This window comes from Colletotrichum godetiae, assembly GCF_030913485.1.
Source record: "Colletotrichum godetiae strain CBS 193.32 chromosome Unknown BDP55scaffold_101, whole genome shotgun sequence".
Taxonomy (NCBI): Eukaryota; Fungi; Ascomycota; class Sordariomycetes; order Glomerellales; family Glomerellaceae; genus Colletotrichum; species Colletotrichum godetiae.
In genome coordinates this window covers 25093-52441 of record NW_026851349.1, presented here as the reverse complement: position 1 = coordinate 52441, position 27349 = coordinate 25093, and the positions used below count along the sequence as shown (strand labels likewise).

Sequence of the window (27349 nt, the reverse complement as noted above, 5' to 3'; positions counted from 1 at the left end):
TAAGCGGACACGAGTTTCGATGCCAGGTCAGCGACTTCGTATTGCGATGATCGGGTGCGCAACGTGCTAATCTGGGCTTCGAGTTCCGTCTCGTATGTTTGGTTGTGATTTTACTCGGTTGTTTTTTCTTCATTGATGGCATCAGCATTTTGGTCAAGACCAGCCTGATTGGCTGAGGTCGGTGTGTTTGATTATTTGAATACCCTCATGGATTGGCATCGTTTGGAAATCTTGTTTGAGGTGGCGCAACGGAATGGTCATGGCGTTTTTTATCGTTTGGATTTGGCAATTGTTTGTCGTCCGAATGGTGTTGTAAGCTGTGTCGCATGGCCAGACGATGAATAACTTCAGGATATAGGGTGTTGACGGATACTGCATGATAAAAAAGCTCTCTGGTCGCTCGAGGAACCAAAAAACTATATAAACTGCATGGATAAAGGCACGCAGTATCAATTGAACAAATCGAATGCATTCAGATGGACATGATCGTACGCGAATGTGAAGAGAATTCGGAATGTAGGGGTTCAAAAGGGAACACAACATCAGAGCAAGGCCGGGAGGTTATGACGTCAACCAAAATAGAAGGGGTGAGGGAGGACCCTTTCCCTCTGCCTCACATTCTGACGGGATCATCACGGGCGTTACCCTTTCCTGAACCCCCTCAGGAACAAGCCAATACTTGCTGCCGAACGGCCGTTGGCACTAGTAGGTATGCAGACAGCGAACGGCAGCACGGTGGCAGGCATCAAAATGAAGGGTCTTCCCAACATTAGGCGCCTTCCTTGGTTGCTGTTGACCACCTCATTCATTGGTGGTGTTTGCGCAAGTAGCCCCGTACCCTGAGAAACGTCATAATTCTGTCAGGATTTCGGGGTCCTGGCAGCACCTGGCCTGATTTTCGATTTTTCCCAGAGCCCACCCCGGTCTTGGCGGATTTGGTTGGCTGACGGCTGGTGTTGGTTGGTTGGGGGTCCCTATTTTATCGTTATTTTTCTTTTGGCTTTTATTTTTTTTCCGGCCTGGGTAGGGAGTAATTTAGGCACGGATGCGGTGGTGCGCCGCCTCACTTTTGGTTCGGAGGACCCCTGTTACTCAAACGAGACTAACCCCGATTGGTACTGCCCCCCGTTGTCCCCTACGAACCCTGGTTTGTGAGCGCGTTCAACGGACACGAGTAAGGTGATGTGTTGATTTGTAGGCAGGTTCAAAGTTTGTGGAAGTTGCAATGTCTCGTGATTGTTGCAGGATGATTCAGACGTTGGGTGGATTTTCTTGATTTTTGTGATGATCCCGATTGTGGTGAATGTGCGAGGCTTTTCTCATCGTTGGCGATGGAGCACTCGGGACTTGGGAGAGTAAGGCGAAAACACGACGCTGCATGGGTAGCTCCTCTCGTGCACAACTTCGTGCAATGATACAGCTTCTACGAGGGATAAAGAAGATAAAAGAGACCCAAATATCAGCTTTCAAGAACAGAAGGCAGCACTGGCTTTGCAGTTGCCATTCTACGGGAGGACTGATTATTCCCCTTTGTTTCTTTTAATAGGTTTGGTGAGGATCTAACTTGACCTCTTTAATCCGTACAGATTGCTACGAGATATCTTAGTATCTTACAGGTCGCTATAGACCGACTGATTCTCATCACCACTTGGATCACATATATCCTATCGAGAATACGGGTATGACGAATGCCAGCTTTGAGGAAGTGGTTCTTCCTTTTACTGAGAATTTAGGGGGGAATAACTTCAATTCGAGTGCTACGTCTACTCCTACAAGGCACGTTAATGTTTTAATTGATCAAGCTCGAGAGTGATCTCACGCCATCCTAGATTCCTAGATGGAGACGTAGCTTATATGCAAAGTGTCAAACGGCACGTAGATGTCGTGTATTACCGGCTACGCGCCCACATTAAAGGTCCGGACGCTCTTGCTTCAGTGGGCAGGCAACCTGAGGGGCCACTCTATGGTACTCTCAACCGAGTATCCAACCTCAAGTGCGACAGGACGCTCAAGACAAAGTATATGTCGCCTCTGCGAAATGGAAGGCCATAAAGGTAGGAGCGAGTGCGCATGATAGAGCCATCCAAGTCCAGTGTAAACTCTATAAAGACGGAGGGAATGAAAGGGAGACTACATGTACAGAAGATGTCAAGGGATGTAGCGAGTAAGACGTGTTCGAAGTGGTAATACATTGCCAGCTGGGAAAGTAAGGCTTTCTTGGTCAAGTTCTAATTGATCTGGCGGCTTATATCGAAAGTTCTTAATGGAGACCGAGTATCCCATCACTACTTAATCACATAGAAACCCCTAGGGAGCATGCCGGTCTGTCTAACGCGTATTGCATCAAGAATACGCTAGGAGAAATCGCAGCCCAGAAAGGACAGTGGTTGGAAATAGTGATGGTGATCGAGACAAGACAAAGCGGTAAACTTCACCCTTCATTATCATTCAGTTAAAGAGGGATCGGGGTTGTCCATTGTGCAACATTCCGACGAACGCGACATAGTGATTGACGGTTGCGGTTATTGAGAGAGAAATTCGCGCGGGCCTGGGCCTTTTATATTAACTCTTTGTACTCCGTATCCGTCCTTGCCATCTGATAATTTTCTCCCATATTGTGCCCACTGCATGCGCCTAAATCATCCGACGATTCTGCTCGTCGTCCCTTCAGATTTGCATGAAAACCAAACCACTGAAACGCATAAAAACTCGGGGTCTTCCATCATCCTGAATAGCTCCAATCCGAAACGAAAAGGCACGGCGGAGAGCAGGGCCCTGAAAATGCGCCAAAACGGGTACGAGCATTTTTCTTCAACCCTCATACGGAGACTTGCTCCGTTCGTGACCTTGTCTTACTTAGCTCCCGTCCGTTCGTTTTCAACGGTCAAGCTAAGGCAATTAAGACGATGAAAAAATTCATGCTTACCTTAATTATGCATATCGCGAACCATTGTCCAGGCGTCAAAAAGCACCAACGCGAAAAACAAAACATAGGAATAGAGACCCCGCCGAGAGGTTCGTTGTTCTTGTGTCTCTTGATCCATTACATAAGACGTCTTCACATAGACTCTCAAGCCCGCCCTCGAGTACGTATACAGGTGAAGGTATAGAGAATAGCCTGCAAAGCCTCAAAAAAAAAATGGAATGTTTCCGCCCAGTTCATTATGAGACGTAAGGTTTACCCAACACACGTTGCCAGAAATCAAACATGCCGTCGTTCAACAAAAGACACACAAACGCCGATGCCTCGGCGTGTAAAACAGGATTCCGCCACACCTCTTCCCTCCGTTTTTTACCTTTTCCCCTTTTCGCGACGAGAGCAGCACGACTTTCTTACTCCCCTCCCACGATCTCGGCCGTCCAATCCTTGCGGATGTTCAGCTCCGTGAGCTCGGGTGTCTTCTCGATGACGAGACCCTTCTCGTTGGCGAGATGCAGCAGACTGATAAAGCAGAAACTTGTCGAGATGTCCTCCATCATCGCCTTGGGATACACCGAGCCGAGACCATTCATGACCTCGGTGAACTTGAGTTCCGTATCCTTTGCGGGCGGCTCTTGCGGTGGCGCTGGGGCATCAGGCGAAGAAAGTCTTGTGGAATCCTAGTGATGGGTTAGCAACAATTTATTCTCTGGTGTCAACGGCGACCGAGAGATTCGACTCACGCTATCCAGGCCCTCAAGACCCATGCCCTTCCAGATCTCCTCCTTCAGACGCCTCACATCCACCTTCTTAGCAACACGCGCGAACTGCACATAATCTGGCCGCAAGCGACGGGTTTGAGTAACCAAAGTCGTTCCAAAAGCGCCCGTCAGAGCATTGGTGGTTGCGTCGCCGCCAAGCAAGGCCGTCATGCCAAGAGCTTCTGTGGCTCCGACGTCGCCTTCGGCGCCGGGCGACAAGTGCTCCCGGGCATCCGCAAACTCGTCATCGTCGTCGTCCAAGCCACCGGCAAACGGCAGAGCATCGTCCTGGAAGAAGTTTGCATCGTAATCTCCCTCCGGCAGCGGCTCGTCCTCACTCTTGACAGGGGCCTTCTGGTTTGCCCAGAACGCCTCGTCCATCTCTCCTTCTGGGACATCTCTATCTTGTCCGGCATTGCCGAACATGCCGCCCCTGTTTCCGAGGATACGTCTCCTGCCAAGGCGTGCCTTAGGCTTGAGGAAGAGGTTGAGAAGTGATTTGGAGTTAAAGTGCTTATCATCAGGCAGCAGATTGCGGGACTTTGACTTCCAGTCCTTCTTGGGCATAGAGACGGCGGAGTTGCTTGACGCTTGAGTGTACAAGACGTCGGCCAAGGCTTGATCGAGGGGTGCTGAGAAGTCAATCTCGAATGGCTCCTTCTCTTTGCGCACCCTGGCAGGACCAGCCGGCTTGTTGACGTCCTTGATCTTTCTGATTCTCCAGTGCTCGGCACTTGACCAGTTTTTTTGCAGCGCTTGGTCGAAATACCCGAGAATGTCTTCGTGCATCTTGTCGGCACTCTTAGCGTGAGACATGGACACGACAAAATCCCCATTGTCAGAGTCCATCATCTCGACCCCGTCACCATCGCCAGCCTCCTCGCCTAGGCCAGCATCGTAGACCCGCATTTGGGGCTCAAGGGCGGCTTCCCTGGCCCAAGCCTCACCACCCTCACCAAAAGCCACGTCGGCGCCAAGCTCAAAGCCACCCAGTCCAAGGTCGTCATCGTCGAAGCCAGCAGCGTTGTCGCCGTCAATGAACATGCCAGAATTGTCGCCCAGCGAGTCTGGGTTCTTGTCCTTGTCTTGGTCGCCTCTCCAATCTTCCGGTGCTCTGAGAAAAGGAATGTCCATGGAACCAGAAGGATCGCCGAGGTCGAAGTTCTTCAGTGACGGACAAACGTCAAGCTCGTCAAGGCGGCCAAGATCGGAAAAGAACTTGGCGCCGAGGGCTCCCAGGTCGATCTCAACATCTTCGGCACTCTCCTGCTCAGGCTCCTCTTGTACCGCCGAAGCATCCTGCATCTCTGTGTTCTCGTCTTCCTCATCGTCGGCGTCTTCGTTCTTCTTTCGGGTTTTTGAGGTGTGTGCGTCACCAACTTCGTCACTGCTGTCGAAGACGATGCGTCCTTGGGCATCAATCATGAGGTGGTTCAATAACAAACCCTTGGCGCCACCTTCGTCGAAGTCTGCGGAGGTTTTCTTGAAAAGGGGATCCACGGCAAATTCTAGTTCAAACTTCTTGAGTTGAAGCGAGGAGAAGTTGGGCGCGAGGGTCGCCTCGGAAGAACGTTGTGTCTACGCACAAGTCAGCTTACTATCACAGCCGATATGATTCTCGTACCTACCTTGCGCTTCGGCTTCTTCCTGACGTTGCCGTCTTCGTCGACTTCCTCCTCGCTCTCTTCGCCCTCGACCTCGTCGCCCTCCTTGCCCTTCTTCTTGTTGTTGCTGTCCGCAAGACCACTCAGTAGCTTTCCGGTTTCAGTTGCGACACTGTCGACTCTGCTTGTGTAAATCTTGACGCAGCCATCCAGCGTGCAACTGGCTTTCTGGAAGTTGACTCCGTCTCCCTCCTTGAGAAGCGACATATCGTGGAAGTAGTCGATCAGGGCGAAATTCCATGAGTTGTTTGCGTTGATCTTGTTGTCTGTGGCCATCTTCATCCACTCCTCAAAGTTGGCAAGAATCGGGACCCGTTTCATAGGCGTGACCGCGCTCCCGCTGACTACAAAGCCTTCATCGTCGTCGTCGTCAATGACTTGCCTGCCTCGGCTGCCGCGGGCGTGGGGTGTCTTGGGGTTCGAGCCCGGTGTATCATTCTCGATATCTTCTAAGCTGCCGTTGCCTCTGCGCAGAGGTGTCGCGGCGGCAGCCTTAAGTTCGTTGCGCTGGCGCTCATGAAATGCGTGGCGTGATTGCGCTCGTCGCGCCTTTTCTCCCGCATCATCGTTGAGGGGGATTCTGTACATTGTTTAGTTTCGTTGCTAGGCAAAATCGGTAAGCGGGCTGTTGTCGCAAACGTACTTGACGGGTGAGTTCTTGAAGGGCGATGTGTTCATGGACCCAGAGGTCGCTCTGACGCTGCCTGCGCGGCTGTTTGCGCGCGGTACTTGGGCCACTCGAGGCATCTTGTGTGTGTTGTTGGCGATGAGGTTGTCGTCAAAATTGTTGACTGTTGCTGCGATGTGCTGTATGCATACTGAGTGGCCGAGCCTTGTGTTTACTTTCCCCACCATACGCACGTCCCGGGGCGACGCGAAACAACAATAGAGAGGTTTCCTGCCTTGAATATTAGGTGTCAAGTTTATCCTTCCGGGCCGGATGGGGCGGGGAAGCTGAAAATCCCGTTTCGTCCAAACATCAGATTGGATCATTGGATCGGCCCTTCACGGGCCCCCTCGTTATCGGCACGTGATACAAGATCGCTATCTGCCGAGGACTATGGAACTCTTCTCTTGCAGTTGCCGTTGCATGCAGCCCCCCTCTCTTGGAGTTGCCGTTCCGCTGAAGCACAGCCACATCGGAGGGGGGTTTCCCACGCAGACACGACCAAATACTTGGCGCAATCAGGGCACTGCCTGCGCTTCTCACCTGGTGGTGGCCAAGAAGCTTGCGTCGCTCATAGTTCCTGAAAGAGGCTGGGCAGGTTTTCCCGGGCTGCCTCCCTCAGACCCCATGAGTCGTACATGAAGGTGAGAAGCGCTTGCATTTGCTGTTCAGCTCAAACCCGCTGCAGCCCTCTTTTTTGTATAGCAACTCCATTGAGAGACATCTGTTCCTCCTTGTCCGGCGGAACGAGCGGCTTCACGGCCACGCCAACGCGACAGCGCGGTCTCTGCCATGGCTTCGGATGAGCCAATTACAATCAGCATTTGACGTCAGATATGCCAACGTCCTCCAACATCCGAGGGGGCGCCCTTCGCTTGCGGCCTTTCTACGCGACCGTTTTCTTAATATGCCTTTTGGCATCCTGGTCTATCTTGACCAAGGCTACCCAAAGACAGCTTCAGCTGCAAGACGCCTCACTCTCACTCTCACCCCTCGCCAAACGATCCGAGTTCACAGAATGCCGAGATGTCCACCGCGCCGATGATCAGTGTGCCTTTGTCAAGGCCCACTGCGCTGAGGACGAGGCTGGCCTCCTCTCTTACCTGACGCTGTATTATTGCGACCTTGGCAAGGCTCAGTGGTTGGCCTTTATCATTCTGGTCTGCTGGCTCGGCTTGCTCTTCACCACTATAGGCATCGCCGCCAGCGACTTCTTCAGCGCTAATCTCAGTACCATCTCTGCCATCCTCGGTCTCAGCGAGAGTTTGGCTGGTGTCACCTTTCTCGCCTTCGGCAATGGCTCACCCGACGTCTTCAGTACCTTTGCAGCCATGGGCTCAAATAGCGCCAGCATGGCTGTTGGAGAGCTGATTGGTGCCGCAAGCTTCATCACAGCAGTCGTCGCCGGCTCCATGGCTTTGGTTCGCGAGTTTAAAGTTGGAAGAAAGACGTACGTCAGGGATCTCTCTTTCTTCATCGTGGCTGTCTGCTTCACCATGGTGTTCCTGGCAGATGGCCACCTGCATTTATGGGAATGCATAACGATGGTCTGTTACTACATCTTCTACGTGGTTACCGTTGTCACATGGCATTGGTACTCGACAAGGCGGAGCCAGCGGCGGGTCCGGGAAGCAGCCGCACGAGGTCATGTCTACGGGACGGTGGGGCACCTCAGCGACGAGCTGGCACCGGAACCATACCGGGATGATCCCGACGATGAAGACCGGCACGCCGCCTCTACAGCCGCCTCCAGCGCTGGAGACATCAACGCTTTGGAAGCCGGCCCTAGGATCGAAGTCGATGGTCAAGGAGAGAGTGACGAGGAAGCTGAAGACAGCGATCATGGCCGGCACGTCGTGGCGGAGATGGCTAGCAGTATGCGAGTCTTGCGTCCTAGAGGCAGACGACGCAACACACTCACGCCTATACGTCCCAGTCTGGTCGGCGCTCTCGAGTTCCGATCTGCTCTGGCTCAGCTGCAAAAGGAAAGCAACCACCGGATGAGGCCGATGCATGGACGGGCCTACTCGGTCAACCACCTTGGAGGGCAGAGTGAAACGAACACAGTGGGCGGGCCGCCTTCCGACTCGGGGAGATACACCATAGGCGCCGTTGAGGAATTTGGACAGAACAGAAATCGGGCCTTGTCATCTGGCGATATCCCCGGCTCCGTCAATAGTCGCGACCATTCGCCATCGCCATGGCGCTTCCCAGCAACAGCAGACCCGATCCAACAGATAAAGGCCCAAGAGGGTAGGAACCGAAGTCTGTCGCCAGCCTACAAAATCGGCGGTAACCTGGCGCCTCCTCCTGTCGACGCAGTACCTCAAAGACAAGATAGCGGGGGGAGCGAACCGTTGGAGGCTCGGCCCTTACCCGGTCAACTTTCCCTCCAGATACCAAGTCGGCGTGGCAGTATGAGCGTCGGATCTTCGCCAGCATCGCCCTTCCCCGGATACACTGAATCGCCTCTTGTTTTAACGCCTGCTGCTCAGACCGAGCCAACCGAGTTCTTTGCGCCGCCTGGTCCAGCTCGCCTGGAAGTGCCATTTGCGCCTTATGAGATGGCCAACCCCAAGCCCGTAAGGTGGTGGCCCTACGCCATCCTACCTCCGCCGCACATCTTTTGGGCAACATTATTTCCGACCTTGCTAGGCTGGAAGCAGAAAAGCCATTGGGACAGATTTGTCAGTGCAATATCTGTACCAAGCATCTTGCTTCTGGTGTTGACACTCCCGGTCGTCGAAAACGAGAGTGCTGATGATTCATCCGACGAGACTGCTGTGGATCCAATGATGCGAGATCACGCTCACTGCGACGCTCCCGTACCTGCCCACGGCTACGATGACAATGAGGGAGAATCGGAATGGCAGCGCTTCAGACGGGCTACTCTGTCACATTCTCGTGGGCAGTCACTTGATCGCTCCCCCAAGGGCTCTCCAGCGCTGATTGCCATCGACTCTCCGAGTGGTGCGCGTGTGGCAACCGAAATACCTACAAGTCACCCACAGCCCATGAAACCCGCCGCGCCGTTACCTTCGGAGAGCAGTCTAGCTCCCGTCGATGAGTCGGGCCAGTGGAACAGATGGCTCGTCGCGATCCAGCTCTTCACCGGACCCTTGTTCGCCGTCATCATTCTCTGGGCAAACATGAAAGAAGACTTCCAGCAACCCTACAAGGTCCTTTTCAGACTCATTCTGTATACACTCCTAGGATCTACGATTCTGCTTGGCTTCCTCCTCCTGTCAACTAGCCCCGACAAGAAGCCAAAGTACCATTTCTTGCTTTGCTTCATGGGTTTCATCATTGCCATTGCCTGGATCTCTACCATTGCCGGAGAAGTTGTCGGCGTCTTGAAAGCAGTGGGTGTCATTTTCGGCATTTCAGAGGCCCTTCTCGGGCTAACCATCTTCGCGGCGGGCAACAGTGTGGGTGATCTAATTGCTGACATCACCGTTGCCCGGCTTGGTTTCCCCGTCATGGCATTGTGAGTCTAATTCTACCTCCTCCAAATACTGGTGATAGTCATGTCATGCTAATACCTTCTAGATCTGCGTGTTTTGGTGGCCCCATGCTCAATATCCTACTCGGCATCGGAATCGGCGGCGTTTACATGATGGTCCAGGCCGCCAACCACCGACACAAGAAACATCCTGACAAGCCATTCAAGTACCACTCGTACAACATTCAAATCGGAGGCACTCTGATGATATCGGCCATTACGCTTCTCATCACCCTGCTAGGCCTTCTCATCGTCGTTCCAATGAACAAGTGGGTGATGTCACGGAAGATCGGTTACGGTCTCATTGTGCTGTGGATGATCAGCACCGTCGTCAACGTTGTTGTCGAGCTGACCGGAGTGTGGACTGACGTGTCCTATTCCCTTTCTTTCTGACGGCACATCTTTTATTCCCTTTGGCTGCTGGTACACGTACAGACTGTATCAATATTGCGTTAGTGTATTACGCCGTATGAGTATACCCAAGCATAGCGTGCGACGAGAAAATAAACGAAACTCTCTGTCTTCTACTTATAGACAGTCTTTACCTCATGAGTACAAAAAGAGGAAATACGAATCTACATATATATACATTAGTTTATAAAAATAAATTACACAGATGACCACGCCCCCTTTACACTTCGGTTGATTCAATACTTCATTGGCTCTTGAAGGCCGCAACAGTCTCGTGAGTCTTGGTGATAGTAGTCGTTTCATCTAGCGAACATCAGGTTGAAGGCACTCAGGCACGGTCCTACGTTGCAGACGTCGATCACCATCTGATGTGTCTTTTGTTCGTGCACCAACGTTGGACCCTCTTTCGAATTGGAAAAGGCATCAGTAACCGAAGTTGTGACGTGCCGAACATATTGAGACGAACATATCATGGAACGCCAAGTACGCAATGTGCACCATTGTGACGCCAAGACCAAAACAAGGCTTCATCTGGTGTTGGTCTCTCGCGTTTCTTCTTCTTATAGAGCTCAGCTCCTGTGTATGTGTGTGCGTGTGTTTGCCAAGCCGTGTCATTGTGTACGTGTTTTGTGTTTTGGCCAACTTATGCCCTTCTACGAACGGAAGGGACGGACATTCGTGGAAGTTGCGCGTCACCATGGTGACTGACAACATTGGATCATCGAACTGATATGAGACAGGATCAACTATAAAATGAGTCTTGAATAGTCCAACAAGAGGCATTTCCCCGGTGCCAAGTTATCCCAGCTCATGCCAACTTTGATTATCAGACTCAAGCAACGCAAAACAAATCTCATACACAACTTTCACTGTCCAACCACTTTTACTTCCCTAAAACTACCAAACAGTCGAGTTGATTCAGTCATTCAACATGGGAGGCTTCAACAAACTCACAGACTTGGCCCAGCAACTCGCCGGCAAGGACCAAGGCAAGAAGGATAAGCAGCAGCAGGACTCATCAAACTCCCAGACGACGACAATGGCGTCCAACGACCAGGAATGGGCAGACGTTGGGTCGGCGGCCAAAAAGGCCTTGGCGGGCTTCCAGGCGGACCAGGCTGGTGGGAAGGGGCCCGATTATACCGAGATTGGGGTTGTTGCGCGGAGGGCTCTTACGGCTTATAATCATGGCGGCGACGGTGGTGCTGGTGTTGCTGTTGAGAAGGTGGGTAAGAAGGATCTTGCAGAGATTGGAAAGGGGATCGCTGTTGGGTTTGGCGGAAGTGAGAAGATGGAGGATGGGAAGCCGGGAGGAGCTGATGGTAAGCTGGAGGCTGGGAAGGGGACTGGCGGGGTTGAGGGCGAAAGGTTGGATGAAGGGAAGGAGACCAGAGTCCACGGTGATGATATGGCCGTCTCGAGTTCCAACGCGGAGGATACCGCCGGCCTGGGGAGCAAGAAGCTCTTGGAAGGCGAAGAATCTTCCACTGAGAAGATGGGGCTGGGCTCTTACACCAAGCGAGATGTCGGTGATGGTCTCGGTTTCGAAAAGGGCGGGCTGGGTGAAGATGAGGGCGTCTTTACTGGCACTGAGGGGAATGAGGCCGACGTCACTAGGAGCGGCGAAGCGACGAGCGGACAAGGTACGTTGTTTCTTCTTGAAAAGATTTTCCCTACATTTGGGTTGTTTGACTGACCTCTACCTCGACTAGGACTCCGTGGCTCGGGTCAGCAGCCTGTTGGCGTTACCGGTGGCAAAGAAGAGACTATTGGGGATCAGTCGGTTAAGAAATGGATCGAGTGAGGCGACGGCATCTTGCAAGGGAATTTGTCACAATGTAACTATTGTATTGACGGGAATCACTATTGTTGGTGAAGGACGTTCGCTGGCTCGAATGTCTGAGATGAGTGAGTGACTCACTCAAGTACTGTTGCTCCAGCCGGACTGTTTTGAAACAGAGGCGCAGCAGGATCATCACTGGGGAAGTTGGTGGGTTATTTCGCGTAACTATCGGATTGCGTGTTAGCTAGAAAATTGAAGAGAGAGAGAGAGAGAGAGAGATCTGTCCTTTAGAACACTGCAAAATGCTAGCTTGGTCTTGGGGTTGATGCAAGATATGCACCGACGTCGAGGTACGAACTACATAAGTTTGCTAAGTAAAGGTCACCCGAGTCGGAGCTGTCCCCGACTCCACCATCGAGCCCCGGAGCATGCATCCCTGCCGGGGCGCCGCCGCAAGGGGCAGCTTTCCCAGCCCGTTTCCATCACAAGCCTGTGATCCATCCGTCGTCTAGCGCGGTATTAGTGCCCTCCTAGTCCACTGTAAATTGCAATCTATCGTTCCTTGCGCCTCATAGTGATCTGCTTCAGGGAACCTCACAGAGGCCACGATGTCTACATCTCCCCGGTGTATTGACCACGTTCCTGGAGAAAACAAAACAACTGGTCATTTTAGCACTGCCCCAATTCATGGCGTAGACAATCGAGCTGGTTTCAAATGTGATCACTGGAGATGGCGTATCTCATCTCGTTTCAATGCCAATGTCGTATCGTTGCTGGTTCCTGCATAGAGTGAAGAGCAAGCTGTCCACAGCTTCGTTGCAATGGCGATATTCGTCAGGCAAGGTACCTTAGACAAGGTACGCAAGGACAGATCATCAGGAGATGGACGTTCGTGAGATCTGGCAAGTTGAGAGCTGCAGTAGTTTTCGGTCAGTAGATGATTGAATATCCATTGTCGAATCACATCTGCCAATGCTTGTGGTAAAAATTGCAGAAGGTGGTTGTAGTTTATGAAAAGTTATAAATGAAGTTCAACATCGCACTGCTATTCGAGATTCTTAGTTCTTTGCACCTACAGCTCCAGACCCACCTTGCGCCTTACACCAAGGCCCAGACCCAGAACCATTAGGGGGACCCTTGAACCGCAACAAGCACCACAGTCCCTCACTTGCCCCGCCATCCAACGAGCAACCCCGCGCCGCGCCTGCCACATCCCGAAAAGGAGAGCTTCCTTTCCTGCACGATTGACCGCCCTCCCTTTGCTCAACTTTCACTTCGGCTTTTTTCCCTCTCTCCCTCACAGCGCGCCATTCTCACGACAAGACTTCTTCCCTTAAGCTTCACCACAAGCAGTCCCGGAAATAAAGCCCATTGTACCAGCAATCACAAGAAAAAACACCGTCACGATGGCTACCTCTCTCCCCAGCTACCCTCCTCTCACGGAGCGCCCTCTGAAGAACACCATCTGCCTCTTTGACGTTGACGGCACCCTCACTCCTGCTCGTCTCGTAAGCTCTCTCTCAAAGCCGATTTCCACCCAATTCCTTCCACCCATAGCCATCCCAAAGGATTTACTCGTTGCATTACCTTGGGAGCCGTCCCAGCTAACACCTCCACCTCCCAGGCCGCCTCCCCCGAGATCCTCGACCTCCTCGCCCGCCTCCGCCAAAAGTGCGCCATCGGCTTCGTCGGCGGCTCCGACTACTCCAAGCAGCAAGAGCAGCTCGGCAACGCCACCACCCCCGTCACAACCCTCTTCGACTTCTGCTTCTCCGAGAACGGCCTGACGGCCTACAAGCTCGGCCAGCCCCTTGCCTCCAACAGCTTCATCAAGTACATTGGCGAGGACCAGTACAAGGAGCTCGTCCGCTTCGCCCTCCATCACATTGCCGACCTTGACATCCCCGTCAAGCGCGGCACTTTCATCGAGTTCCGCAATGGCATGGTCAACATCTCCCCCGTCGGCCGTAACGCCTCCAACGAGGAGCGCCAGGCCTTTGAGGCCTACGACAAGATCCACAACGTCCGTCGCGACTTTGTCGCCAAGCTGCGCGAGAAGTTTGGTCACTTGGGTCTGACGTTCAGCATTGGCGGCCAGATCTCGTTCGACGTCTTCCCTACCGGCTGGGACAAGACGTACTGCCTGCAGCACCTCGAGAAGGAGGCGCAGAAGGAGGGCGGCGTCAAGTACGAGGAGATCCACTTCTTTGGTGACAAGACGTCCGAGGGCGGAAACGACTACGAGATCTACGTCGATGAGCGCACGATCGGTCACTCTGTTACCGGCCCCGAGGATACCATTCGCATCCTCAAGGAGACTTTTGACTTGTGAACCGCGCCGGAGAGCAGTAGGCTCTGAATGGAATCTTACGAAAGACTTTGGAGGTTGGGAAAGATGACTTGACTTGGCTGGGAGACGAAGCCAACAAAAATGGAGTTGCGATGTCATGGGCCAGCTTTCTAGACTTGGTGATCGTGGCCTCGGGGAACAACAGACCTGCAACATGTCGAGAGCGGCAAAATGCCCGTTCTCGATACTTGATTTTTCAGTAGAGCAGCAAATGGAACGAATTACAATGACTACGAATGAATTTTCAGAATTGATGTGGTAGGTTTGAAGTGTATCATCAGGTCGTCAAGCTATCGCTGTATACCTTGTTCCTCCTCCTCCAACTAGCCTGAAATGGTGATGCGAGGGAATAGTGAGAGAGAGAGAGAGATATTAAAGTAAATCCAAGAAAAAAAAAAGAACAACAACATCATTCTTTCATCACCACCGTCCACTCCAACTCTGCTTTATCTCCCAAACTCCAAATGGGGCACAATCACCGGTCCATACTTTGTCGGCGCCGTAAACGCACCATCACCCTGCACGACAAAGTCCACAGCCAGACTCAACTTTTGCAACCCTTGCTGCTGCTGCTGCTGTCCCCCATTGATGATACTACCGGCGTACTGCGACCCACCGACGCCGCCGGGACCGCCAGCGACGGTCTCAGGGTCATACGCGACGACGGCGACGTAATTTCTGCGTCCCATGAGCTTCTTGAGCTCGCGCGCGGAGCCGGAGGCGTCGGTGTGGAAGATCTCCATCATGTCCTCCTTGGAGTCCGAGACCTCGTGGTTGGACTTGTGGCCGTTTGCGGGCACGTAGAGGCTCTTGTTGTTGTGGAGGAGCTTGAGGATGTAGTTGCTCGCGGGTTGGGCTACGATGGGGGAGGTGATGACTTGGTACATTGTCTTGTGGTCGCTTGGGTGTGTTGGGTCGTGGACTAGGCCTGCTCCTGCGCAGTTGACGTCTGTGTGATGATGTTAGTAGGTGAACAAAAGGGACATGGGCGTGGGAGTCATGGGCGTGTGAAAACTCACCTCCTGACAGGAAAGTCATGCGAATGCCCTTTTGCTGGGAGATGCCCTGGAGCGTGCGGATAAAGTACGTCCTCTCCAGGTCCTTGGACTCGTGCGTCCACATGTCCTTGAGGATCTCGGCAATGTCAATCTCGCCAAACTGGTTCAGGACGTTGCCCATGAGGCCGGACTTTCCGACCGCCTTCTTCACCTGCGTGAAGCCTTGCGCGACAACGTCCTTGCCGCCGACGACGCCGGCCACGGAGCTCGTTACCTTGCCGAGGATGTTGTACGAGGTATTGACAACCTTTTTGCCTGTCGCGACGGCGCCCGCCAAACTCTCGACCGCCTCCAAGCGGGGGTATAGCAGCGGCACCGAGACCATCCAGATGCAGTGCTGCACACTGGGGGGGAGCGTCGCGACTTTGGGGAATATGCCCTGGTAGGTCGGGCCGGCCATGACGCGTGCTTGGTTCCTCTCGGAGCGGCAGTCTGGTCCGACGACGCAGACGGCCGGGCCGAGGTACTTGACAAAGTGCCAGCCCTGGCCAGTGATTGTGAAGAGGTCGCCGTCGTTGCTGACGTTGCGGAGGATCTCTACCGTGGTGTGGTGCTGGAAGAGGAGGTACATTTCGACGGCGATCCGACCTACGTTTTTGAACATTTGGGATCCTTGCATGTACTCGGGATACGAGCCGTAGCCGTCGAAACTTGGCGCGTGTTAGTGTACATGACGAGAAGCACAAGCAGAGTCTGCAAACTTACATATCGTGGTCATCAATCTGCAACACATGCGGAATCTGTGCAAAGGCCTCTCTGAGGTAAGGCTGGTCAAAGTGGCTGGTATAGTAATGGAAGTAGGCGTGCGAGACGTCCTCCTCATGGCGCGCGGTCCACTGCGCGTTTTTCCTGTTGTCTCTGCCGCTCATCGCCAACCACTGCTTCAGCAAGGGCACCTCCTTCCATAGCCTATCACCGTAAATTTGGTTGCCTATGCCGAGCTGAACGTGGAAGCCACCGCAGTCTACGTTCTTTTGGAGCACGTCCTTCCACATGAAGCCCACGCCCCCGAGCTTGGAGCGCTCGGCCTGGGAGGTTGAGGCGGCAAAGTCGTTGTTCGAGTGAGCGATGAATCTCCAGCCGACTTCATGGCGGCCGGCAATGACAAACTCGTATCTCGTACATCCCAGGTGAGAGGTGACTGCGTACGTCCACCTCTCGGTGCCGCTCTCACTCATGGGCAGCTCAATATCGTACTTGTAAAACGTCCAGCGCTGATGAGTGAAGATATTGTGCGGCACCAACTGTTGCGGATTAGGTGAAAGGTCGTTGCTCGGGTGGATGTGAATTGTCGGGGGTTGCGGTGCGTCCGTCACGATCATGATGCTTCCCAGCCATGTCCCCTTTTCAAAGTCCATGTTGCAGTAACGAAGGTACGGCCCAAAGTATACACCGTTGGTGGGCTGAATTCTGTACATGTCAACACCCGCGCTCGGAGGCGGTCCAGAGAACCCAGCAGTTGTGGGCGTCTGAGACGCCGCGACGCTCATGATGCTCTCAGCGTAGCCCGGTGTCTGAGGGGGGAACATGGGAGAGGCCATGGCCTGCTTGCCAAACATGGGCGATGCGAGAGGGTTGCCGTACGTCGATGCCGTGGGAGACAAGGGAGCTGCCTCGTGTGTGATAGGATTGGGTCCCTTGGGGAACTCCCATTGCGTCGCCTGAGAAGCCAGATGAATGTAGTAGTATTGCCCCGAGTTCTGGTCGAGGTGGGCAATCCAGCCTTCGGGTAGCGGTGGTGGCGAAGAAGGGCCAGCACCCTGGAAGGAAGGAGGCGCCTGAACGGTTTGCGTGACGGGAACATTCTGCGCTTGAGACGACGAGGGCTGTCCGTTTTGCTGTTCTGGCCTTGGGTCGTTGGCGAAGGCGGGGTGGCCTTGCAACGAAGGTGACGCGAGCCCGGCCGCTGCGGGACCAACAGTCGCTGGCTTCTTCGGGGGCGACTGAGCAGCAGAGGCCGAGGACACGGACGGCGTTGAATCTGCCCGTTGCTGAGTAGGCCGCTGCTTCTCGGCTGGGTAAGACGGGTTACCAGGTGTGACGCTCGAGTAGGCCGGCGGGGGGTCGTTCAAGCCCATCCGCTGATAATCCTGCTCCAGGACGCTGACTTGCAGGTTCGTCTGTTCGCCTTGGTTCTCTGCCTGTTGAGGAGGAGGGCTGAACGTAGGTTGCGTAGGACTCGTAACCGGGTTCATGCCCTGGTACACCGTGGGCGGGCCATGAGGTTGGTTCTCTGGGTTCTCCGTGGGAGTCCACGGCCGCGCGGGCGGTGGTGCTCCTCCATACTGAGCCAATCTCTGGGAGGCTGCGGCGCTCTGTGCCTGTTGCGCCTGAAGGCTGGTCAGTGTCGCCGTGCCAGAGATGCCAGAGGCGGCATATCGCGCCTCGATGCCGCCGCCCGGGATGACCCCTGGTTCCACGATTGGGGTCTCTGGCGGGGGTGGAGATCCCCGGCTGGCGCGGGTTGTGGAGGTCGAAGCTGTCGAGGCGAACCTGTTCACGCTGTTCTGGCCAGGCATCTCGAGACGATCAGCACTCTGAGCACTCTGAGGTGGTGGCCGAGCCTGGTACTGGCTCTGGGCGGGCGGCGTAGAACTGGATGCGCCACCCGGTGGAGGGTAGTAGGGCTTCTTGGTGTAAGACGGGTAGTTTGTAGTTGTAGCAGCTGGCCGCTGAGGTTGCGGCGCGGTCAGCGGCTTCGCGAAGAGGCCCCCGTCGTCGCCAGCCGGGCTCTGCGGAGAGGTGGCGCCCAAGGGCCTCGGACCGGTACCGCGTCGCTCGGCGAGGGTAGGACTCTTGGTCTCTACGGGGCTGGTCGCATTGAAGCGCGGGGTAGTATCATTGTAGTCGGAGCCAAATCGCTTCGGGGCGGTGATGGTAGGTTTGGTCGGTTTGCCAGGCCGAAGGTCCTCCTCGTCGGGATAGGGTAGAGGCGCGGCAGAGCTCGAGGCGCCTGGCGGTAGAGGGAAGGTCGGCTTCGATGTGAAGGAGGAGGAGCCTGAGGCGGACGGAGGCGCGGGGTACTTGAAGCGGTCGTTGGCGGGGTTAGGACTCTGCGGTTTGAATATTCTCAAGGGCTCAACGGTCGGGCTATCACAGTCTTCCTCGGCGGGTTTGTGAAGGAACAGTTCGGCGTCGGGAAGGCCGCGACTGCGCTCCATGATGGGCGACGTGGTATCGTCGAATCTACTTAAGATAGATTGTGTATCTGGGGGCCGGCCGACTTGCGCAGGTACGCGGATTGCTTGATGCGGGAATGCGAATGACGCACTGCGAAAGCTCAAGTCTGCAGGTCAGGGGGAGCAAAAAGTTATTTATAGGAGCTGTCGAAGGTCGCCGTTTCGTGCCTATCGTTGGATGCTTGAGAGGATCGCAGCTGCTGATGAGGGGTGGTGGGGTCCGGGTTCGAGTCTCACGGGAGAGGTCGCAGATATGGCCGGCCGGTTGTCAGGCCCGTTAGATGGATGAAACGGCTGCGGCACGGAAACAAAACCAGTGTATTTCCCAAACGTGTGTATTTTCAAGAGAAAAGTCAGAAGTCGAGAACTATCGACCAGAGAGGGAGCGCGTCCAGGACAAAGAATAAGAACGTGCCAGATAGGACGACGGGAGGGAAGCAAGCAAGCGCCAGGTAGGGTTTGGGCGGCCTGGCAGCGGGAAGCATTGGGCAAAGTGCAAAGCGGCAGCATAGGGACATGGGCCAGGATGGGATGGGACTGGGAACCAGGGGGGCAGGAGGAGGCGCTCGTCAGCGGCAGAGAAGAGGCAGAGAGGGGAACTTGGATGCTCCTCATGGCACAGGCAGGCCGCGCACACAGACTGTAGGCACCACCCACCTCACACGGGAGAGCGTGGCCGGGCTGGCATGGCATTTGCAGGGAATGGATGAGATGGCCAGCTGCCCAGGACTGTCGAGAGAATCAACTGGCTGAGTTCGCAGTCCCAAAACTCCCGGCCAGTGACGAGTGACCAGGAGCCAAAGAGCCTGAACAACGTCAAAAGTATGGAGCCCTGCATGGTGGCATCTTGCCTAGCGAAGCTTCATGATTGGCTGTATATCGTGGGCGCTTAGAGAATGTGCAGTAGCAAATGGGCAATCTTCATCTTGAAGTTGCAAGCGCCTGCCCATGAATGTGAACTTCTTGGCTCGAAGAACGTCCCAGTGTTCCAGAGAGCCTAGAGCATGGTGGCGGGGCCAGTCGAGCTCGTAATGCGCATAGAGCGAGATGAGAGTTGATGTGAGTGATTTGTCGAGGTGGGAAATGTGCGGCATCTGGGATCCGGTGAGTCGAAATGCGCCGAGACAAGCAGTGACAAGATAGGGGGAAACTTGGAAGTGCCCGCTCATCTGCAGCTGTCGTGAACCATCACTTGATGGAAGCGCCTACGAGATTTGCTCAATGTCGTTGTCTTGTCGAAGTGGGAGGATATGGTGGTAAAAGTAAAGAAAGCAGAAAGATGGTGACAGACAGACGGGTCTTGGATCGACGCGGAGGGAACCGGCACCTTCAGCCAATTCCGGTACCTTGAGGTACGTACCCCTTTGTAGAAATGTGAGAAGCACGGGCCATCCGTAGATGTCTTGGCCCAAGCTTCGCGGGTAATTACATAAGCCCGAACATCTCCACTTTTCAGGCACAGCGGCGTCGTTGGTTTGCCTCCGAAAACGTCGCCCCGTCATTGGCCGAGTTCGGGGTTGTCGTCGTCGCCCTTTTCGCAGCATTCGCATTTCATATGATTTTCATTATCGAAACTCTCGGCTTCAACAAACGGGACTCGGACAACAACGCCTTTGTCAACGATATCCCGGCAACTTCTTCCTGAAAGCGAGTCACAGTCAGGGGAATGTTGACTCACACAACTAGCCTTACGACGACAACTCCACGCATTGCATGGGCCACCAACACCAGCCACGAAGTGAGGCCTCAGTTTGGCGTGCGCGTCCTCCTCGCTGCCAGTGGCGACAAGTCAAACACCACCAGTGACCACCCACTATCCGCATCTGAAGTGCAACCAAATTCCCATGTGCACAAGTGTGGCACACGCAACTTGCCAACTCCCGAGCTCATCGCAAACTGACACAGCGGGACCGACGCACGCCACTCTCCACCCCGCACTTCACCATATCCCGCTGCCACTGTCGGACCCGGGCTCTACTGCGTAGGCTGCTCAGCTGAAGCTTTGGCTCGGTCCCGCGCGGGCTGCGTAACACAACTGACATGGGACGTTGTCAAAGAAATGGCGGCGTTCTCTAGCAGTCTAGAGCCCATGAAGGTGTACTATTCGGTCTCCGACGATGCCTGAATTTACACTCCGCAGCGGACATTTGCCCTACGCCATCAACAAATTCGGAGCTCGGTGTAAAAGTCTACCGCCCCCCGACGGGATCCAATGAGCTGTTTGGGCCGATCCCCCTACCACGACGACGCGTGGCGATGTTGTACCTCCCCATGTCCCTTCCGTTCGAAACCATTCCGACCTGTTCGACCGCCAAAGGCTAGAGGTGTATTGTGTGTGGCTCTGACTGGTTCGACCTAGGCTTCGCAAGTGCTTTTGCCTTCCACGTTTTGCCAGGAGTGTATCAGACGAAAGGTGTACGCATGCTCCTGCCTTGTAAATAATATGGCCTGTCGTCATCTCATGATAGTATATAAATGAACTCCTTCGTCGATATCATGTTTCTCTTTTCCTTTCCCTCTTCAGCTTCATTGCTTTCCGACAATCATCACCATCCTACTACTACTCATCCTCTCTGACACATACCTCACCAATCCACACCACAAACAATCACACATACGCATACAACAATCCAACATGTCTTGGGCAGGTCCAAACGGTAATAACAATCCTTGGGGTCGCCCAGGTGGCCCTCAAGGCCTCTGGAGCTTCATCCACTCTCTCGACCCCAACATGCGCGCCGGCGCTGGCGTAGACCACTCAGCTGCTCCCGGTCCCTGGGCCAACTTCCCCCCAGGCTTCCCCTTCCACGGCGCTGAACACGGCTTCGGCGGCGGCCCTGGCGGCCCAGGTGGTCCCGGCGGATGGGGCGGTCCCTACGGCGGCTGGGGCGACTTCCGCGGTGGATTCGGTGGTCGTCGCCGCGGCGGTGGCCGATGCGGTGGTAGAGGTCACCACGGACGACGCGGCGACATGAACGAGGGCGAGGGCGACGGCGAGGTCGTCGACGAGACCATGCGCAACGCCGATGATACTCCCGAAGAGGGCGACTTCTCCGACAAGGAGAAGGACGACTCTCCCGACACCATGCGCGACGGCCCCAACGAAGACGGCCCTGAGCACGCAGGACATGGACATCCTCACCCTCACCCTCACCACCATCATGGCCCCGGTCGCCGCGGTGGTCCAGGACGCGGAGGTCGCGCCGGTCGCTTCGGTGGTGGACCCCCTGGTGGCGGACCCGACCCCTGGGCGCGCCACAGCAGACACGGCGGCCACCACGGCCACCGGGGCCCACCTCCTCCCCCCGGCCCCCCGCCACCATTCGGCGCTCCTCACCCGCCCCCGCCCCCTCCCCCGCCCTACGGACACAACCCAGCCGGCAGCTTCGACTTTGCAAACTGGCAAGAGTGGCTGAACCAGTTCGCCGACCACCCCTTTGCCCAACAAGTCCGCGACTGGGCCACCCGCTTCGGCGGCCTCAACACCAACCACAACAACACCGGCGCCCGCGACGGTGGCGCCGACGACGACAACAACAACGACATCGACTCGGCATTCACGCCCCCCGTCGATATCTTCTCCACAGAACGTGCCTACGTGCTGCACTTTGCCCTCCCCGGCGCCAAGAAGGAGGACGTCGGCGTGAACTGGGACGCCGACAAGGGCGAGCTCCGCGTCGCGGGCGTGGTGTACCGCCCCGGCGACGAGGAGTTCCTGGCGACGATGGCGTCTGGGGAGAGACGGATCGGTATGTTTAGCCGGTCTGTGCCGCTGCCGCCTCGTACGCGCAACGCAGCGTCTACCTCTGAGGAGATTGACGCGCTCGCCATCACGGCCAAGATGGAGGATGGTATCCTCGTCGTGACTGTGCCCAAGGTGGAGAAGGAGTGGACGGAGATCCACAAGGTCGATATCGAGTAGAAGAGTGTTATTTTAGCTGCTTCTGCTTGAGGAGGAATATCTTTTTGGTGGACAACGGTTGGATGTAATGGAAGCTTCATGGTTAATGGGTTTGGGATCTTTCGATTTTTTGGTTTGGGCTTGTAAAGGTATTCTTTTGGTTTCTGGATATTAGATAGCTTCAACAACCGTTTACACCATTCTTCTGGTATTGCCCCTTTGAAATTGAATGTTTACTAGTGACATAATCAGCCAGCGATGAAACTGGTCCTTCTACGCGGTCCCAAGATTGCAGTAAACTGAACAGCAATATTCGATGTGGTGGAGTAAGCTCTCCCTGAGCTTCAGACCGATAGCTTCATCTAACAAAAGACGATGGCTCAGCTATACTCGAGCTGCTCCAGCTCTCCCCATCGTCTATCGAAGAGATTTCTCTCCCAGGTGTAATCGCCCCGCCTGGCTCGAGTGAATGTATCGCGAAGGTGAATACACCGCAAAAGCAAACCCATCCAGACTCTCAATTTCCATCCCCGTCACCAGCACAGGAGGCGCCTTCCTAGGTCGGTCGGTCAAGTCAAACTGGTTGAGCAGTGAAGTAGTTAAAAGGTCGATAATTATAATATCTTTACCCAACAGCCTACTCGACGACAGGCTACGAGTTCGAATCCTAGTACGAGCACCGAGATATAGCCACACCGGTGGTGAATTCTTTTCTTTTCTGCTGGCACAGGTGGTTATACGTTACTCCTCTTCTCTATGTTTGGCCGTGGAAGTTTAATCAACTTGTGTGATGTGTTAAAGAAAAAAATCGTGGAGATGTTGGATGAGCGGACATACTAGAGATGATACTGCATTCATAGATCCTTAGACCATTGGCTGAGTGGCCAGCCTGCTTCTCTTCTTGGGGGGGGTTAAAATTGCAGTGAATTTAGTTCGCCTCACTTTTTCTCACCGAGTATTACGTTGCGAGTGGTGTTACCTACTGTGTACTTGACTGCACATTCCACCCTCACCGGAACTCTGGTTGAGTGGTCAGCCTGCTTCTCTTATTCAACCGTCCGGAAGGGGGGTTAAATTGTAGTGTTTTTTTTTTCTCGCTTCTCTTTCGTAGTTACTTGCCTACACAATCCACCGCTAAAGTTGGTGAGTGGTCAACTTGACGTTTCCAGGCGCAAATACTCAAACACCCTTCATTGCATCCAAGGCAAGATACCTTATGAGCACCCATCGTAACATGACCATGTTTCTCCAATCCGCCTAAAAACTCCATAGCATGCTTGCCTAAACCTCAATCAACCCTTACTTACATTTACCATGGGCAGAACCAAACGCCTTGATATTGAACAGCTTCAAGAATAGAAATTGTCACCCAAAGTAAACTGAACAAAAGGTCAAATGGTAGTTCCCAACGCCCGATAAATTTAAGGGTTCCACTGGTGCCGCTTATGATTCACTCACTCAGTTGCTGCCCCAGCCGCTTAGGTTGGTAAAGAGGGCAGGGGGAAAATCACAAGCATCGTTGGTGCCTTTCTTGTAGGCGACGAATGGAAGGCTCCGGTATATTCTAGTCGGCATATACCCATACTGCAAGTCTGTGATTCCTCCAGGCAGGAAGGAAGACTTTCCAAGCCTGGAAGGAATCAAGATCCATAATTCTTCTGCTGAGGGTTTCGGCGGGGTTTCGGCGGGATTAAGAAGCTATGGTGCTCCTCTATCTTGGTGGTTTGTTAAATACTGAGGCAAAGTGATACCACGACTACTCCATATTGGAAAGAAAAAGAGTAAATAGCACGCCCTGGCATCGCAGAGGCCTACAGAAAGGATCTCAAGTCTATAATTTCGGGCTGGACTAGAGGCTTTTTGGACTGGCTGAGTCCTCCAGTACCCTACTCTCAAATCTTGTGTTCCCATATTCCGGTGGTGATGCTAGTGGGTGTCAAACACGTGCCTTGCGTAGTAACAAAAGATTCTGCAGTTTGGTTTGTTTTCTCGCCATATCCGAATAAGGTTTGCAAGATCTTATGTGAGTACATCTAAAACCTAGATGATACGATGGAAATGGATCAGGTGTTCAACGAAGGTTGGGGGGACAGCCTTAATGATATCGGAAACGCGGGCAATGAGGGGGATAACAATCAACTTCTGTCCATTATATCCCACCTAGAATACCGTACGTTGTGATATAAAGCGTAGACATCTCAGTAGAGGGAAGGAAATATGCTCTGAAAGGGACAAACACCCCAAATCCACCAATTTCTAATAGAGACCATTTTATACGATTCGGCTACAATGATACACAGTACACAAATGAAACAACACAATTCGCTTTTCCAAAAGAGACGATACTACTTAAGACACGAGGAACACACACACCACCCAGACAATGAGCTTCACCAATACTCCCTTGCATTGCCCTCAAACGCAAAGTTAAGCAGAACGGCAATGAACAAGGAAGCGCAGAGCGCACTAGGCCCCCACTTGTCGTAAAACTTGGCCGCCTTGCGATTGCGAATGGCGTTGCTCCTGTACAGGTAAATCACGACGGAGTAGCAGAGCGACATGATGGCGAGGAGGGTAAAGACGCCAGCCACGACAAAGGACATGGTCGTAGGCTTGGAGCCAAAGTTGAGGAGCGTGACGGCTACGGTGCCGACGTAGATGGAGTACTCGAGCTGTTTTGCTATGTTAGCAGCAATTCAAAATTTCTTGGGTCGAGGGTAATTAGACTTACCCATCCGAGGAAGGTCCTCTCGGCGGCAAAGTAGACCTTGGGTTCCACGCGGACTGGCACGTAAATCTTCTTGCCCTTGGGGGCCTTGAACCTCTTAGTCTGAATGGCCCCCGAGCCGAAGAGCGTCGTCTGTACTTCGCGCCTAGGGATCACAGAACCACGGGGATGCGGCACGGTCCACTTAAGCACATCGATGGCGCGCTCGCCAAACGCCTGTGCCTTGGTAGAGGCAAGCGCCTTGTAGTAGGTCCAGCCTCCGACCCGTCTGGCTTCCTCGAGGGCCTCGTCGGCATCGTACTCCTCGTCCGAGTCGTACAAAAAGTCCTCATTGTCGACGGGGGCAATGGTGTCGACCGTCTGGCCTTCGACGTCAAGCGCGACCCCGCCATTTCTGGAAGCTCCCTGGCCACTGGATTCTCCGTTGGTAGCGCCGTTATTGCTGGTAACCAAGGGGCCCTCCTCGTCATCAGAGTCTAGCTCGTCGTCTTCGTCGTCATCTGATGTAGTGGTAGTCGCCGACTGGTTGGGCCTGTGGATACCAAAGTCGTGCGTAACGGGCTTCCGGATATCCACGTCCATCTGCGGCATCCAGAAGGGAAGCAGGTTAATGCGTTCGGGGAAGAGGCAAGCGACGCCGTGAATGAACTTGGAGAACTTGGGCACGGCCTCCACAAGATGGCTGGAAATGAGCTGGCGGACCCATTCCGGAGGTTCTTGGCCGAGCTGCGTCTGAAGCTTGACCTCGAGGACAGCGTACGGGAAGCGTACAATGTCCTCGGGAGGCAGTTGTGAGAAAGGATAGTCGATGCCAATATCCATACGTCTCCAATTGTCACCCGATCTCTTACGACCGTCCAGGTTATCCTCGCGGACCATGGTCAACTCAGTGTCGAGCGAGATACGCACTCGAGCATCAGCGGGGAGCTGGAAGGCGGTGCGGTTGTAGAAGGATCGGCACACGGGCTTATAACCTTTCTTGAGAGTCGAGTACTGGACCTCCTTTGCGAGTCTCTCGTCCTCGGCGATTGCCTTCTCGGGCTTCTTGCCCTCCTTACGCGCCTTTTCAAAGAGAGCGGCGGGGAGCAGCTCGCCGCGCATGTAGGCGTTGACATTCTTCTCCTTAACCGAGAATCGCGCCTTGACGGATTTCTCGCCGGTCCAGTCCTCGCGATGGGTCTTGCGTTCGACAAAAATGTTCTCGCTCTGCATTCCACCGTACCATCTCAGACGGATGGCCTCGGCGCCCTCAGTCTTCTTCAGACGGCCCTCGTACAGATCCCAGTTCTCCGGGTTGTCGTAGTAGATGGACGTGATGGCCGAGTCCTGAATCTCAAATTCCTTGCTTGCGTTGAATACCAGCACGGGCAAGTGCTTCAAGATGATGAGCTTCAGCTCCGTCACGTTGTCTGGGTGGACCCAGTACTTTGTCGTATTGCGAACGAAGCTTCCCTGGGAGCCACCGGCCGCGCTGTCACCCTTGACTGGGTTGCCCCTCGTCCTGACCAGGTCGTACAACTTGGAAAGCTGAACCACGGAAGCGTCGTAGTTTTCCTTGTAAAATGGTTTCGCCTTGAGTCGGGTGTCGAAGACAGGCTTGAGGTGCCAGCCAGTCGTTTTCTGTTGCCTGTCAGTAATCCACCCGAACAATGTTAAGGAATATGCCTCACGTCATGCTTCTTGATAATCTTGTAGAAACCAGTGTAGTTGAGTTGGACAAACTTGGCAAGATCGTGGACATCGGCAATGATGTCGCTCAAGTCCTCCTCGAGCAGCATAAACTCTTCCTCACTAGGGCCTTCCTCGCGGGGACCGCGCTCGACGAGGCGGTTAACGACGCCCTTGACCTCGCGCTCGCTCACGGCAATGCGCCTCGAGATCTCCATGGCCTTGACCTGCTGTTTCGTGTGGACCTTGTCGAGCTCGGCCTCGAGCTTCTTGACGAAACGGCCCTCGTCTTCCTCGGACCACTCGCGCTTGCCGCCCTTGCCCTTGCCATTGCTATTGTCGGCGGGTGTGATGGGACCGGTGGCGGTCTTAAGATCGGCCTTGAGGGCGTCGTAGTCGATGTAGTACCATTGGTACTCGCGGATGATGCTCGAACGGAGCTGCTCGCCGAACTTCATGACGACGATGCCAGGAGGGGCGCGCCAGGGGGATTCGCTGGGTGCTGGACTCGGTCGCCAAGTTCGTTCCTGCGTCTTTGTATCATAGACAATTAGCATGAGGAGTCGGGTCCCGAGGGAAATGGCATCATTGGCATGGGCATAGCAGGGCGGAAGCAAAGGAGGCTTAGTCGAAGAACGCCTGGAGTACCTTTTGGGTATTAGGGGTTGTTGACGGTGGAGTCAATTGAGGAGATTTCTTCGGGCAGAGGTCTCACCTTATGCGGCTTTGCGCCGTGTAACCGACTGCGCGAAATGTT

The 27349-nt window shown here is 54.2% G+C and overlaps 9 protein-coding genes across 9 annotated transcripts; 4 read left to right on the top strand and 5 right to left on the bottom strand.

Moving 5' to 3' along the window:
• Positions 1-3130: 3130 nt before the first annotated feature.
• Positions 3131-6319, bottom strand: BDP55DRAFT_686528 (condensin complex subunit 2/barren). Its single transcript, XM_060576519.1, has 2 exons — positions 5310-6319; positions 3131-5259 (listed from the first exon to the last, which is right to left on the bottom strand). The coding sequence occupies exons 1-2, from the start codon at positions 5931-5933 to the stop codon at positions 3601-3603; spliced, it is 2283 nt and encodes a 760-aa protein (XP_060421946.1). The 5' UTR covers positions 5934-6319; the 3' UTR covers positions 3131-3600.
• Positions 3332-3600, bottom strand: BDP55DRAFT_686538 (condensin complex subunit 2/barren; the record flags this gene model as incomplete). Its single annotated transcript, XM_060576520.1, has 1 exon — positions 3332-3600. Exon 1 carries the CDS (start codon positions 3511-3513, stop codon positions 3334-3336), a length of 180 nt encoding a protein of 59 aa, XP_060421947.1. The 5' UTR covers positions 3514-3600.
• A 133-nt stretch (positions 6320-6452) lies between the features above and the next one.
• On the top strand, positions 6453-10209 carry BDP55DRAFT_596427 (sodium/calcium exchanger protein). Its single transcript, XM_060570989.1, has 2 exons — positions 6453-9499; positions 9562-10209. The coding sequence occupies exons 1-2, from the start codon at positions 6849-6851 to the stop codon at positions 9905-9907; spliced, it is 2997 nt and encodes a 998-aa protein (XP_060421945.1). The 5' UTR covers positions 6453-6848; the 3' UTR covers positions 9908-10209.
• Positions 10210-10527: 318 nt separating this feature from the next.
• Positions 10528-12036, top strand: BDP55DRAFT_624143 (uncharacterized protein). Its single transcript, XM_060571400.1, has one exon. It carries the CDS (start codon positions 10857-10859, stop codon positions 11619-11621), a length of 765 nt encoding a protein of 254 aa, XP_060421944.1. The 5' UTR covers positions 10528-10856; the 3' UTR covers positions 11622-12036.
• Positions 12037-13114: 1078 nt separating this feature from the next.
• Positions 13115-14040, top strand: BDP55DRAFT_699158 (phosphomannomutase; the record flags this gene model as incomplete). Its single annotated transcript, XM_060577864.1, has 2 exons — positions 13115-13216; positions 13333-14040. The coding sequence occupies 2 exons, from the start codon at positions 13115-13117 to the stop codon at positions 14038-14040; spliced, it is 810 nt and encodes a 269-aa protein (XP_060421943.1).
• Positions 14041-14504: 464 nt separating this feature from the next.
• Positions 14505-18277, bottom strand: BDP55DRAFT_638970 (WW domain-containing protein; the record flags this gene model as incomplete). The annotated part of the gene is made up of 3 exons (XM_060573181.1): positions 14505-15007; positions 15078-15766; positions 15822-18277. The coding sequence occupies 3 exons, from the start codon at positions 18275-18277 to the stop codon at positions 14505-14507; spliced, it is 3648 nt and encodes a 1215-aa protein (XP_060421942.1).
• A 2619-nt stretch (positions 18278-20896) lies between these two features.
• On the bottom strand, positions 20897-21431 carry BDP55DRAFT_686517 (uncharacterized protein; the record flags this gene model as incomplete). The annotated part of the gene is made up of 2 exons (XM_060576518.1): positions 20897-21039; positions 21115-21431. The coding sequence occupies 2 exons, from the start codon at positions 21429-21431 to the stop codon at positions 20904-20906; spliced, it is 453 nt and encodes a 150-aa protein (XP_060421941.1). The 3' UTR covers positions 20897-20903.
• A 285-nt stretch (positions 21432-21716) lies between these two features.
• On the top strand, positions 21717-22217 carry BDP55DRAFT_524320 (HSP20-like chaperone; the record flags this gene model as incomplete). Its single annotated transcript, XM_060567797.1, has 1 exon — positions 21717-22217. A coding segment is annotated over one exon (501 nt), but the record flags the coding sequence as incomplete, so codon positions are not given.
• A 2369-nt stretch (positions 22218-24586) lies between these two features.
• On the bottom strand, positions 24587-27050 carry BDP55DRAFT_567825 (VTC domain-containing protein; the record flags this gene model as incomplete). Its single annotated transcript, XM_060570620.1, has 3 exons — positions 24587-24868; positions 24928-26544; positions 26595-27050. The coding sequence occupies 3 exons, from the start codon at positions 27048-27050 to the stop codon at positions 24587-24589; spliced, it is 2355 nt and encodes a 784-aa protein (XP_060421939.1).
• Positions 27051-27349: the final 299 nt, after the last annotated feature.

What these genes read in the sequence shown, in the direction of transcription:
- BDP55DRAFT_596427 (XM_060570989.1), top strand. Translation starts at nt 6,849, where the DNA reads ATGCCAACGTCCTCCAACATCCGAGGGGGCGCCCTTCGCTTGCGGCCT. An exon ending in GGTTTCCCCGTCATGGCATT is followed by an intron (nt 9,500 to 9,561) that starts GTGAGTCTAATT and finishes AATACCTTCTAG; the next exon opens with ATCTGCGTGTTTTGGTGGCC.
- BDP55DRAFT_624143 (XM_060571400.1), top strand. Translation starts at nt 10,857, where the DNA reads ATGGGAGGCTTCAACAAACTCACAGACTTGGCCCAGCAACTCGCCGGC.
- BDP55DRAFT_686528 (XM_060576519.1), bottom strand. Translation starts at nt 5,933, where the DNA reads ATGTACAGAATCCCCCTCAACGATGATGCGGGAGAAAAGGCGCGACGA. An exon ending in GGAAGAAGCCGAAGCGCAAG is followed by an intron (nt 5,260 to 5,309) that starts GTAGGTACGAGA and finishes ACTTGTGCGTAG; the next exon opens with ACACAACGTTCTTCCGAGGC.